A 14,572-nucleotide genomic window follows, 5' to 3' on the forward strand; every position below is an offset into this window, starting at 1 on the left:
GGGTAGTTATGAGGAGCAAACAACGGCAGATACTGGGTTGACTGACTATGAACAAAGTAACAATGAGGTACAGGACAAAGCTATTTATCCAAAAGATCAACTACCCAAAGTTGGAACAAAGGTAATATACATGCAAAAGGGGCCAGTGTGTGGCGGGAAGCTACTAGTATAGGGAGAGCAGGAAAGGCCACTGGTAAGTACAAACATTGGCTAAATGTGCAGGATAAAAGGCAGGAGACAAGACCAATCGATTGGCATACAGTGGTAAAGATGTAGAAACCCAGAAAGCTCAGTATGAGATCTGACAGTGAACCAGAAAGTTATTGTGACCTTAGAAAAAAATCTTGGACTTGCGAATTGCGTTCTGTTCGCGTGGGAGATCAATCAGTTGTAGCAGTGCAGAAAGGGAGAGGAATGTGAGTAGAGGCCATAGCTTAACGAGGAGGACTAGAGAGCAAGCCAGCAATCTCAATAGAAATTGAAGTCCTTCTGACTGAGGGATTCTCTAAGCTACTAATAAATTGGAAAGTAAGCTGAAGAAGGAAGCCAAATGGAAAGAGCTAGAAAGTTGGAAGGAATTTGGTGTATATTTTGAAATACCTGACAGAGGACAGCCAGCTTTATCTCGCAGATGGATCTGGACAGAAAAGTTAATCGCAGATGGCAAATATAATGACAAAGCAAGACTAGTAACTTGAGGCTTTGAAGAAAAACGTGGAGATCAGGATGTCAGAGTGGACTCGCCTAATGTGAGTTTGAACATATTTTTAGCCTTTTGGGATCCTATTTTTGGGAACGCAAATCGATGGATATAAAGGCTGTCCCTTTACAGGGGGTAGACGTTTCAATGGGAAGTTTTTGTTTTGAAATCACCCAAAAAAGCCGGAAATGTAGAACAAAAGCTATGGAAATTGAATAAGTGTGTTTACTGGTTGAATGATGCATCAAGAGTATGGTATTTTTCTGTGAGGCCTGTTCTGTTGAAAACAGGTTGCATTTCATTTAAGGCAGATCCCACGATGTTCTACGGGTACCATAAGGAGAAACTCGCTGGACTCTTTTTAATGCATGTTGATGATTTCCTGTGGGGAGGCTCTGTAGAATTTGAACAATGGGTAATTGAGAAGATAAAGAAGGAGTTCCAGGCCGGAAGTCAGGCTTCAGGGGCCTTTAAATGCATAGTTTTAGACATTAAACAGAGAAAGTTAAGGGTGAAATTAAATCAACATTCTTATCTAGAAAAAGTTAATCATATCCCAATAGCTCTGGGTACATCCTCACAAAAAGAGAATCCCACTACCAAGGAAGAAACGGAAATGGAACACTTGAGAGGCTTGATTGGGCAGTTGAATTGGTTGTGCACTCAAACTAGGCCTGACGCTCGTTATGATCTGTTGGAGTTGAGTACCATGATGAAACATGATACAGTTGAGCAAGTGCTGAAAGTGTTTTACACTTGAAAGGTTAAATTTTTGAGAGATGTGTGCTCAAGTTTGCCTTGCGTGATCCAGAAGATATGGGGTTGGAGCCAATGAGATCGGACAGTGTGTGACCCGGAGAGGATGGAGAAGGTTAGATCAGACAGTGTGTAACCCGGGGAGGGTGGGGCCAGTGAGATCGGATAGTGTGTAATCCGGAGAGGATAGAGCCAGTGAGATCACACAATGTGTAACCCTGGGAGGATGAAGCAAGTGTGATCAGACAGTATTTAACCCGTGGAGGATGGAGCCAGTGAAATCGGACCATGTGCAACCCGGGGATGATGGAGTCAGGGAGATCGCACAGTGCCCGGAGAGGATGGAGCCAGTGAGATCGGACAGTGTGTAACACGGGTAGGCTGAAGTCAGTTAGATTGGACAGTGTGCGATCCGGATGCAGGATGGTTGCAGTGACATTGGACATTGCGTAACCCGGGGAGAATGGAGCCATTGAGATTGGACAGTGTGTTACCTGGGGAGGATGGAGCCAGGGAGATCGCACAGTGCCCGGAGAGGATGGAGCCAGTGAGATCGGACAGTGTGTAACACGGGGAGGCTGAAGCCAGTTAGATTGGACAGTGTGCGATCCGGGTGCAGGATGGTTGCAGTGACATTGGACATTGCGTAACCCGGGGAGAATGGAGCCATTGAGATTGGACAGTGTGTCACCCGGGGAGGATAGAGTCAGTGAGGTCGGATAGTGTGCAACCTGGGGAGGATGGAGCCATTGAGTTCAGACAGTGTGCAACATGGGGAGGATGGAGCCATTGAGTTCAGACAGTGTACAACATGGGGAGGATGGAGCCAATGATATCAGACAATGTGTAACCTGGGGACTCTGAAGACAGTGAATCAGTGTGTAACCCGGGTAGGATGGAGCCAGTGAGATCGGACAGTGTGTAACTCGGGGAGGGTGGAGCCAGTCAGATCAGACAGTGTGTAACCCTGGGAGAATGGAGCCAGTGAAATCGGACAGTCTGTAACCAGGGGAGAATGGAGCCAATGATATCAGACAACGTGGAACGCGAAGAGGCTGGAGCAAGAGTGTCAGTGTGTAGCCTGAAGAGCATGGAACCTGTGAGATCAGACAGTGTGTAACCCGGGGAGGATGGAGCCTGTGAGATCGGACAGGTGTGTAATCCGGGGCGGATGGAGCAAGTAAGACCAGGTTGTGTGCAACCCGTGGAGTGTTGTGTCAGTGAGACCAGACAGTACCAGTTTGAAGTGGTCGGTGGATTTGATTGTTTTCTGCGCTGTGCACTAGGCTTCTCAGGAATTACTGGCTAGCACACTGGGACCTGAGTAAATGACCAAAATGGAACAGAAACACACAGCTTAGGTACTTTATTTTGAATATTTTGAGGCAGAGCAAGATAGATCCATGATTAACAGGGCGGTGAATCGTTATTGGGGTTAGGCAGGAATGTGGCGTTGAGATCAGCCATGATGTTATTGAATGGAGCAGGCTCGACGGGCCGAGAGGCCTACTCCGGCTCCATGTTTGTAAGTTTGTATTTTGACAGATGAAGCAAAACATCTACATTACATTTACATCACATTAGTAGTTGTCTCATTTTCTACCCTGCCATAATTAGATCTCGCAGTGAATGATAGAGTGAGGAGAAAGGTCCACAGATGAAAATAAACAGGGATTGTCGACTGAGGATCAACAGCAGGTGAACCAGCACATGATTGTGGGAGCACCAACCAGGGAGAACCCTTCCAATTCAAAGAGCTTCCATAGATTGACTGGAGAGGAAGGTAAGAGAAAGTTCCATTTACTCTGCTGACGCTGATCCTGTAGACAGTGCACAAAGGTGACACGGTAAGGCAGGAAACGGCGAGGGTGAAACTGAGAGTGTCTGACTGCCGAATACAATTATCCAGCATGAGGCTATGTGCTTCAATATGAAGCAAGATCAGTTTCTGTATTGAAACACAAAGCCACAAGTGAATCTTCAGTATATTTTGGAGTAACAGAATTTGATCTAAGAGGTGACTCCAGTCTGAGGCACAACCCTGCAGAGGGATATGCGTTTGTTTGTTAGATGAGACTTAACTCACACCAACTTCTTCAGATTTCAATGTTAAATTGGCTTTGATCTGGTGGCAAAACGAGTGGGAGATTGAGCTGAGAAACGAATTTTTCTACCTTCAGGAAATGTGCCTTAAAATCAACGTCAAATAGAAAGCCAACATTAACTTCCCAGTGTATTTGAAAATTATAAAAACCCAAACCAACTAAAACTTGAATGCTTGAAAATAGAGGTAAAAGGGAGGGAGGAACTTAAACCAATCACAATCGCGAGGAAAAAGGTACTTGGAAAACTATTAGAACTAAATACTGGCATGTCCTCTGGAACTGATGGCCTGCATCCTAGGGTATTAAAATAAATGGCTGCAGTGATAGATGCTGCATTGGTTATGATATTTCAATATCCCCAGATTCTGAAATGCCCCAGGGAATTGGAAAATCAGAAATGTAACATCTCGATTCAAAAAGGAGGGAGACAGAAAGCAGGAAACTATAGGTCAATTAGCATAATATCTGCCATAGGGAAGATGCACAAATCCATTATTAATGAGGTAATAAAATGATTTTTAAAAATCATAATACAACACGAGTCAACATGGTTTTGTGCAAGGGAAATTGTGTTTGACAAATTTATTAGAATTCATTCATGAAGTTAAATGGGCCGGGTAGTTGATAGCGAAGACGATAGTTGTTGTCTCCAGGTTGATGTCAATGGTTTGGTTGAGTGGGCAGAGGTGATAGATGGAATTCAGTCCAGAATGTTGTGAGGTAATAAATTTGGGGAGAACAAACAAGGCATGGAATACACAATATATGGGAGGATAATGAGAGGGGTAGAGGAAGTGAGAGACCTTGGGTCACATGTCCATAGGCCCTTGAAGGTGGCAGGACATGTGGGCAAGTTGGTGAAGAAAGCATGTGGAATGTGTTCCTTTATTGGACGAGGTATAGAATACAAAAGCAGGAATGTAATGCTAGAACTGTATAAAATGCTGGTTAGGCCACAGCTGGAATTTTGTATACAATTTTGATCACCATATTACAGGAAGGACATAATTGCTCTGAGATTTACAAGTATGTTGCAAGAGCTTGAAAATTGCAATTATGAGGAAAGACTGGATAGGCTGGGATTGAATTACGTGGAACTGAGGAGGCTGGGGTGGAGTGACTTAATTGAGGTGTACCATATTATGTGGGGCCTAGATATGGTATACAGGAAAGACCTGTTTTCCGCCTAGCTGAGTGGTCAAATACCAGGGGGTACAGATTTAATGTTATTGGTAGAAGGATCAGAGGGGACATGAGGAAAAACTTCCTCACCCAGAGGGTGGTGTGTGTCTGGAATTCACTGCCTAGTTTGGTGGAGGCAGAAACCTTCAACCCATTTAAAAGGTAAATTGATCTGCACCTAAAGTGCTGTAACCTGCAAGGCTTTGGATCGGGTGCTAGAAGGTGGTATTAGAATTGGCAGCTAGTTTTTTAAATTTTTTTCTTTCTCAGCCAGCGCAGCCATGACGTTCTCAATTGCCTTCCCCTGTGCTGTAACCTTTCTATGGTTCAAAGTTACAAGCAAGGTTGATAAGGTGGAGTCTGTAGATGTGGTGCACTTGGATTTCCAAAAGACATTTGGTAAGGTGCCACGTTAAAAGTTACAGCACAAAACAGGATCTCATGATGTAGGGGGTAACATATTAACATGGTAGAGGATTGGTTAGCTAACAAGAAGCAGAGAGTCAGAATAAGTGGTTCAATTTTAGGCTGGCAAGTTGCAACTAGTGGAGGGCCACAGGGATCAGTGCTGGGGCCTTCATTATATGCAATTTAAATCAATAACTTGGATGAAAGAACAAAATTCATGGTAGCTTAAGTTTGCTGATGACAGAAAAATAGGTAGGAAAATAAGTTCTTAAGATAACATAAGAGTTTACGAAGGGATTTAGATAGGTTAAGTGAATAGGCAAAAATTTGGCAGATGGCGTACAATATAGAAAAACAATGAACTTGTCCATTTTGACAGGAAGAATAGAAAAGCAGAATATTATTTAAATTAAGAGAGAATGCAGGGCTCTATTGTACAGAGGGATTTGAGTGCGCTGGTAGATGCGTCACTAAAGGTTAGCATGTAAGTTCAGCCCTTGATTAGGAAGGCAAATGGAATGTTCTAAGCATAGATAGAATAAAGCTGGGTCAGTGGGATGCGGGGCTGGGTTAGTGGGAGGCGGGTGAGGGCTGGGTCAGTTGGGGGAGAGGGGCAGGGTCAGTGGGGCGGGGCTCGGGCAGTGCAGGGTGGGTGCAATGTGAGTTAAACAGCGGATAACTAAATTTTACATTGTCTTAAACTTCTTTATAAATTAATGCTGGAGGATAATTTAATTTGTAATTTGGAGAAATGACTGATCCAAGACTGAATCATTTTTATACTTCTACAGTGAAGAAATGATAGGACACTGGCTGATAGTTTGATTGGGCACAAAGGCACGGGGATACATGCAGTGAGACACACAAGTCGAGAAAATGCAACAGATTGCATTTGTATAGCATCTTTCATTGGCAAAGCATCCCATGATGCTTTAGAAAAGCAGTATAATTTATTATGAAAAAATCACTGAGATACTGAAGGAGCACCAGAGCACGTAACCAACAACCTTAGTCAGAGAGTCAGTGTTTTTAAGGAGAATTTTAAAGGAGGAGAGATAAGTAACAGAGGCTGAGAGGCTTAGAAATGGAATTCCAGAGCTCAGAAATTGGTCCCCAGTTTTGGACGATTATCATCAGGATTTGAAACATGACAGACTTGGAGAGATGGAGGGCAGAGATGTCGATAGCTTCCAAAGCTGTTAGAAGTTACATAGATAGGAAGAGAGGGGCAGTGGAGAAATTTGAAAAGCTAGGTTGGGGATTTTAAAATGAGATGTTGTAAGACTAGGAGCCAGTGTGGACCAGTAGGCACAGGTGATGGGTAAAATAGACTTGTTTAGAGTCAGGATACACGAAGCCGTGATGAAGTTGAGCTGGGTGTCCTCAGCTTACACGTGGAACGTGATACCAGGTTGCCGAGGGACAGCATGTTGATGAGAAATAGAAAAGGGCCAACGATTCATCACTGGGGGACTGCAGAGATAATGGTGTGGGAGTGGGAAGAGATTCCTTGGCTGCAATTTAATAGATAAGAATTGAACTGGGAACTTATGCCGCATTTTCACCCAGCTGGATGACAGCAGAGAGGAGTTGGAGAAGGATAATGTGGTCAACCATGTCAAAGGCTGTAGACAGGACGAGAAGGATGAACATGCTTCATTTACTACTGTCAGAGCCAGGAGGGGTGTTATTTGTGACTTCAATAAGAACCATTTTGATACTGTGGAATGCAAGCATGGATTTCCAAGAATGATGGGCATGGATTTTGGAGATAATAAGATGTTCAGGCATTTGAAGAGGGAAAAGGAGATTGGAGGGCAGTTGGTTGCAATGACAAAGGGGTCAAGGGTGGATTTTTTAAGGAGAAGGATGAGAGCAGACCATACATTGTTGAGCATCCAAAAATTCTACAATTTAGATCAATGTGGCATTTGTGAGATTGTAAAATCCTGAAAGATATCCTGCAAATAAATAGTGTGCATTGCCTCCCTGTTTCAAGCTGTCAATGTTCTTCTGATTTTGAAATATCCATCTAATCCTTGTATTAATATAATATTTATTAGAGAACACCCTAATCTGGGAACATCTGCCATCACCATGGCCTAAGGTCCAAACAAGACAGAATATCCAACAGCTACAAAAAGAATGAGAATGGACACTGGTAGGTTCACAAAATACTACAGAATAAAATTTCTATCCTAATAGATTCACCATATCTTGTGCAGCTCACATTGGAAGAGGGAACAGGACAGGGGCCGAGTAGAAAGTGCGAAATCAGTAACCCTCTAAAGGGACATCACAGTTACAGGTTGAGGGAGCCCCTGAGTACTGGAACTGTTCAGTAGATACCTGGCATTGGTGCCATGCATGTTCAAATGCTGCCATGATGGCAGGGGTAGTCACCTCACCTCAGATCTAGAATCAATTGCCTGCTTACAGAAGAGAGTTCATGTGTATTGAAGTTTTTATTAATAATTTCACTCCTGAAAGGTCTCGCTCCAATTTTTTTTTACTATACTCCCTAGTCATAGAGCCATGGGGGGAATTCCACACCAAGGCAGTGACCCGCCCCACCTCCCTGGTTTAAAATTAAGCCGCACCTAGATCCATGTGACTGGGAGTTTCCAAGCCAAATTAACAGCCATAGGGCCATTAATTGGCTCAGAACAAGACTTAAGCTGCTATCAGAAATGATGTCCCACCTCCCAGAGCTAATAAAATGGCAAGTAGCTTTCATGCAATACGAGTGCCGAACAATGATGATCTCCAACAAGGTAGAATATAACCATCTCCACTTGACATTTAATGGCATCACCATCATTGGATCGTACACTATCAACATTCTGAGGGTTACCATTGACCAGTAACTAAACTGGATTATCCATATACATACTGTAGCTACAGGAGCATGTCAGAAGCTGGGAATTATGAGGAGAGTAACTCATTCCTGTCTTCTCAAAGTCTGCCTGCCATCTGCAAAGCACAACTTAGGAGTGCAATGGAATATTCGCCCCTTGCCTAGATGTCTGCAGCTCCAACAAAACTCAAGAAAAACTATACCATCCAGAACAAAGAGCCCACTTGATTGGAAACCCATCCACCACTTAAACCATTTTAAAAATTATTCTTTCATGGGTTGTGGGCTTCACTGGATAGGCCAGCATTTATTGCCCATCCTGAATTCTAAATTGCCCTTGAGATGATGGTGGTGAGCTGCCGCCCTGAACTTCTGCAGTCCATATGGCGCAGGTATATCCACAGTGCTTTTAGGGAGGGAGTTCCAGCGACAGTGAAGGAATGGTGTTATACTTCCAAGCCAAGATGCTGAGTGGTTTGGAGGAGAACTTCCACGTGGTCATATTCCCATCTATTGCTGCCCTTGCAATTCTAGATGGTGGCGGCCGTGGGTGGGAAGGTGCTGTCTAAGGTGATATCCTGCAGTGCATCTTATAGATCGTACACACTGCTGCTACTGTGTGTCGGTGGTGGAGGGAGTGACTGTTTGTGGATGGGGTGCCAATCAACCGGGTTGCTTTGTCCTGAATGCTGTGAAGCTTCATGAGTATCCATGGAGCTGCACTCATCCAGGCAAGTGGAGAGTATTCTACCACACTGCTGACTTCTGCCTTGTCGATGGTGGACAAGCTTTGGGGAGTCAGTCACTGTAGCATTCCTAGCCGCTGACCTGCTCTTCTCGCCACAGTATTTATGTGGCTAGTTCAGTTCACTTTCTGGCCAATGGTAACCCCCATGATGTTGATGTTGGAGAATTCAGCAATGGTAATGCCATGAATGTTAAGGGGCGATGGTTAGATTATCTCCTGTTGGAGATGGTCATTGCCTGGTACTTGTGTGGCACAAATGCTACTTGCCTCTTATTAGCCCAAGCCTGGATATCATCCAGGTCTTGTTTCATGCGCACATGGACTGCTTCAGTATTTGAGGAGTTGCGAATGATGCTGAACATTGCACAATCATCAGTGAACATCTCCACTTCAGACCTTATGAGGAATGAAGGTCATTGATGAAGCAGCTGGAGATGGTTGGGCCTAGGACACTACCCTGAGGAACTCCTGCAATGATGTCCTAGAACTGAGATGATTGACCTCCAACAATCACAACCATTTACATTTGTGCTTGGTCTAACTCCAACCAGCGGAGAGTTTTCCCACTGATTCCCATTGACTACAGTTTTGCTAAGGCTCCCTGATGCCACACCCAGTCAAATGCTGCCTTGATTTCAACGGCAGTCACTTTCATCCCACCTCTGGAGCTCAGCTCTTTTGTCCATGTTTGAAACAAGGCTGTAATGAAGTAAGGTGCTGAGTGACACTGTTCGGAACGCAAATGAGTGTCAGTGAGCAGGTTATTCTTAAGCAAATGCCGCTTGAAAACACTGTTGATGACCCCTTCCTTCCCTTTGCTGTTGGTCGAGAGTAGACTGATGAGTAATTGACCGGGTTGGATCTGCCCTGCTTATTGCGTACAGGACATACCTGGGCAGGTTTTCACATTGTCAGGTAGATGCCAGTATTTTAGCTGCACTGAAACAGCTTGGCTAGGGGCGCGGCAACCCTGGAGCACACGTCTTCGGTACTATTTCTGGAATATTGTCAGGGCCCATAGCCTTTGCAGTATCCAGTGCCTTCAGCTGTTTCTTGATATCATGTGGAGTGAATTGAATTGGCTGAAGACTGGCATCTGTGATGCTGGGGGCATCTGGAGGACACCGAGGTGGATCATCCACTTGGTACTTCTGGCTGAAGATTGTAGCAAATGCTTCCGCCATATCTTTTGCACTGATATACTGGACTCCCTCATCATTGAGGATAGGGATATTTGTGGAGCCTCCTCGTCCAGTGAGTAGTTTAATTGTCCGCCATTGTCCGACTGGACATGGCATGATTGCAGAGCTTAGGTGTGATCCAATGGTTGCGGAATGACTTAGCTCTGTCTGTTACTTGCTGCTTATGCTGTTTGGCACACAAGTAGCCCTGTGTTATAGCTTCACCAAGTTGACACCTTATTTTTTGGCATGCCTGGTGCTGCTCCAGGCATGCCATCCTGCACTTTTCATTGAACCAGGGTTAATCCCCTGGCTTGGTGGTAATGGTAGAGTGTGGGAAATACCGGGCCATGAGGTTACAGATTGTGGTTGAGTACAGTTCTGCTGCTGCTGATCGCTCACAGCGCCTCATGGTTGCCCTGTCTTGACTTGCTAGATCTGTTTGAAATCTATCCGAATTAGCACGATGATAGAGAGTATCCTCAATGTGAAGACATTAGCTCTTTCCACCACTTATGCACAGTGGCAGAAATGTGTAGTGTCTACAATATGCACCGCAGCAACTCACCAAGGCTCCTTTGATTGCACCTTCCGAGTCCATGACCTTTACCACCTAAAGGAACAAGGGCAACAGATACATACACCATGCAAGTTATACACACTATCCAGATCTGGAAGAATATCAATATTCCTTTACTGTCACTGGGTCAAAATCCTGGGACACCCTTCCCAGAAGCGCTGTGGGCATACATGCACCAGATATATTGCAGTGGTTCAAGAAGGTGTCTCAGCACCACCTTCTCTGGGGCAATTTGGGATAGACAACAAACGCTGGCCTTGCCAACGACTCCCACATCCAGCAAACAATAAAGATAATTGTTGGTTTTTAATTTGAGATTGATATCTTCTTGTTAACCATGGGTATTAAGGGATTTGGGGCAAGGTTAGGAATTAGGTCACAAATCAGCTATGCTATCACTTAATGTTTCTGGATTTTCACACTTTGATTGATAATATGGCTCAGAGGAGGATTCAGTCACTTCCTGTGAAAGGAAGTATAACAACGTGGCTAGAAATTCAATGATATTTGTTTTTTTCCATTTTGTGTTCACAGATCCAAGCTCCAGAATCACTGAGTTCTTGACAAAGTGGGATGATTTCCACCTATTCCAGTTGACAAAATTTTACTGGGGCAGACTAGAACAGGCGATTGAAGAAGTGGCGGATGGCGTCAGCTCATTGTTAACATACGAGAGGATTTTCAATGGACATGAACATCGGGTATGTGGGAGGGTTGCAATGAGTTTGGATTAGTTGAACATTACAGAACTTGCAGAATGTAAGGATGATAGAAGGCCAAGATTTATCTAGATCACCTTCTAACATCCGGGCAGTCACATGCTGATAATGTTGATAAATCAATCTCCCATAATTAATCTATACTAGAACCAAGCATGAGGCGAGGAAAGCCTCAGAGGCGGAGAGCTTTGGGAACCGTAGATGCAAAGTGACTTGTTCCTCCCAAGCAGACAACACTTACCACATACTGATACAGCAGCATTGTGGTTATGTTAAGTGACCTTAGATCTCACTGTGGCAGGTTGTGAATTTGATCAAAGGTAATTAGATAATATTGAGTTGTCGTCAAAAGCCATCTGGTTCACTCATGTCCTTTAGGGAAGGAAACCTGCCGTTCTTACTCATCCTGGCCTGTATGTGGCTCCAGACACCCAGAAACATGGTTGACTCTTTACTGCCTTTGAAATGGTCTAGAAATCCATGCAACACAGCTGCAATAAGGTGTAAGAAGAGCACCAGCATTAGATTCAGTCACAGCTCTTTTGACCATGCAAAGTCCCCACTAACATTTAAGGACTTTTAACAAATGTGACTAGCAAAACAACAGCCTGACATAAAATAATCCTGTCAATATGAACATCAAACAACTTCCCAGACTCTTCAGCTACTATTCCTGGGAATGCTCATTCCCACTAGATGGATCCACCAGAGATGGCAGCCTAGGGTTACGCAGTAACCAGGGAGATTCCTCAATATAGACTCATAACCCCAGGAAATCTCATGGCATGAGGCCAAATATAGACAAGAAAACCACCTGCTGATTATTGCCCTCCTTCAGTTCATGATTATGGACTCGTCCAGGTTAATTATAAAAAGCAAGGGCAGCGAATTCACTATGGGTGGGGACCTAATTTCTCCCATCAAGAATATGCTTGGTAGCACTACTAATGATAGAGCTTTGTGAGTCTTGAATGACATATCTGCCAGACTGGGCTTCAAGCAGTTGACCAGAGAACCAACATGAAGTGAAATCTATTTGTCCTCACCCATCTACCGATTGCAGATGCATCTGTCTATGACACTATAGGAGTGACCGCCGCACAGTCCTTTAGGAAATGAAGTACCATATTCAGACTGAAGACACCTCTCATTGTGTTATGCGATAGTATCACCGTGCTAAATGTGATGGATACACAATAGATCTACTGTCCTAAACTGACTATCCGCAAAGCGCTGTGGACCATCAGCTGCAGAATTGTGGTAAGGCATATTCATCACTGCACCATTTCAGTCAAACCAGGGGCACAACTCTGGTTCAATTAATGTGTAGGAGAGCATTGCAGGATCAGCATCAGGGGTATATAAATAAGTGATGCCAAACTGGTGAGTCTACAACACATAGCCATGCTATATATACTTCAGCTCCGTCTTCACGCAAGAGAATGAGGATGAAGGTATCTAACTCGGGGAGAGAGACTGCGAGGTTCTTCAGCAAATTGATATAGGGAGTGACAAGGTATTGGCGGTGTGGGCAGGCTTAAAAGGGGACAAATCTCCAGGTCTGGATGATTTGTGTCCCAGACTGCTGAGGGATGCAAGGGGGGAGATCGCAGGGGCTCTGACCCAAATTTTTAATTCCTCTCTGGCCATGGGGGAGGTGCCAGAGGTCTGCAGATCAGCTAATGTGGTTCTGATATTTAAGAAGGGTTGTAGAGGGAAGACAGGGAACTAAAGGCCAGGCAGCATCACATCAGTGGTAGGGAAAATATTGGAGAAAATGCTGAAGGAGAGTATCGATCTCCACTTGGAGAGGCAAGGTTTGATCAGGGATAATCAGCATGGATTTGTCAGAGTGAGGTAATGCCTAACAAATTTAACTTACTTTTTTGAGGAGGTGACCAGGTGTGTAGATGAGGGTAGTGCAGTTGATGCAGTTAATATGGATTTCAGCAAAGCCTATGACAAGGTCGCACATGGGAGACATTTAAAGAAAGCAAATGCACATGGGGTACAGGGTAATTTTGATGAGGTGGATTCAAAATTGGCTTAGTTGTCAGGGACCGAGGGTGATGACTGAAGGATGCTTTAGTGACTGGAAGCCAGTGTCCAATGGCGTACTACAGGGATCTGTGCTGGGTCCCCTATTATTCGTCATTTATATAAACGACATAGATGACTATGTAGGGGGGAGGATTAGTAAGTTTGCGGATGACACAAAGATTGGCCGGGTGGTTAACGGTGAGGTTGAGTGTCTTGGCCTACAGGAAGATATAGCCGGGATGGTCAAATGGGCAGATAAGTGGCAGATGGAATTTGACCCTGAAAAGTGTGAGGTGATGCACTTTGGAAGGGGTAATTTGACAAGGAAGTATTCAATGGACGGCATGACACTAGGAAGTTCTGAGGAACAAAGGGACCTTGACGTGTGTGACCATAGATCTCTGAAGGAGGAGGGGCACGTTTGTGGAGTGGTGAAAAAGGCATATGGGACATTTGCCTTTACCAATCGAGGCATAGATTACAAAAGTAGGGAGGTCATGTTGGAGTTGTATAGAACTATGGTGAGGCCACAGCTGGAGTACTGTGTGCAGTTCTGGTCGCTACATTATACAAAGGATGTGATTGCACTGGAGGGGGTGCAGAGGAGATTCACCAGGATGTTGCCTGGGATCAAAGATTTTAGTTATGAAGAGAGGTTGGATAGGCTTGGTTTGTTTTCGTTGGAGCAGAGAAAACCTGAGGGGTGACCTGATCAATGTGTACCAGATTATGAAGGGCATGGACAGGGTGGATAGGGAACAGCTGTGCGCTTTAGTTGAAGGGTCAGTCACGAGGGGACACAAGTTCAAGGTGAGGGGCAGGAGGTTTCGGGGGGATGTAAGGAAAAACTTTACCCAGAGGGTGGTAACGGCCTGGAACGCGCTGCCTGGGAGGGTGGTGGAGGCGGGTTGCCTCAGATCCTTTAAAATGTACCTAGATGAACACTTGGCACATCATAACATTCAAAGCTATGGGCGAAGTGCTGGTAAATGGGATTAGGTATGTAGGTCAGGTGTTTCTGACCTTTCAATGCAGACTCGATGGGCCAAAGGGCCTCTTCTGCACTGTGTGATTATGTGATATTCAGAAGCAAGTGATCCCAAAACCAACTGAGCCTAAAGCTTTGCATTCCTGCCAGACCTGTAACATTGTGGTGACCAGCTAAACAACTAACTGGAGGAGAAGATTCAACAAACATTCATATAATCAATGATGGGAAGCCCAGCACATGAGTGCAAAAGATGAGGCTGAAGCATTTGCATCTATCTTCAGTCTGAAGTATTTAGCGGATGATTC

The 14,572-nt window shown here is 44.5% G+C and overlaps 1 protein-coding gene and 1 long non-coding RNA gene across 2 annotated transcripts in view; both read left to right on the forward strand.

Moving 5' to 3' along the window:
• LOC144672022 (uncharacterized) overlaps nt 1–7,297 on the forward strand; it is a 37,854-nt gene extending 30,557 nt beyond the window's left edge. Inside the window, exons 3-4 of the long non-coding RNA XR_013574057.1 lie at nt 3,074–3,239; nt 7,217–7,297. This is a non-coding gene — a long non-coding RNA (uncharacterized LOC144672022). The remainder of the gene's footprint in view (nt 1–3,073; nt 3,240–7,216) is intronic.
• A 573-nt stretch (nt 7,298–7,870) lies between these two features.
• LOC144671983 (NACHT, LRR and PYD domains-containing protein 3-like) overlaps nt 7,871–14,572 on the forward strand; it is a 52,412-nt gene continuing 45,710 nt past the window's right edge. Inside the window, 2 exon segments of the mRNA XM_078533921.1 lie at nt 7,871–7,925; nt 11,052–11,218. Of these exon segments, the coding sequence (XP_078390047.1) occupies nt 7,871–7,925; nt 11,052–11,218 (222 nt within the window).

Source organism: Cetorhinus maximus, chromosome 35 (assembly GCF_964194155.1).
Source record: "Cetorhinus maximus chromosome 35, sCetMax3.hap1.1, whole genome shotgun sequence".
Classification (NCBI taxonomy): Eukaryota; Metazoa; Chordata; class Chondrichthyes; order Lamniformes; family Cetorhinidae; genus Cetorhinus; species Cetorhinus maximus.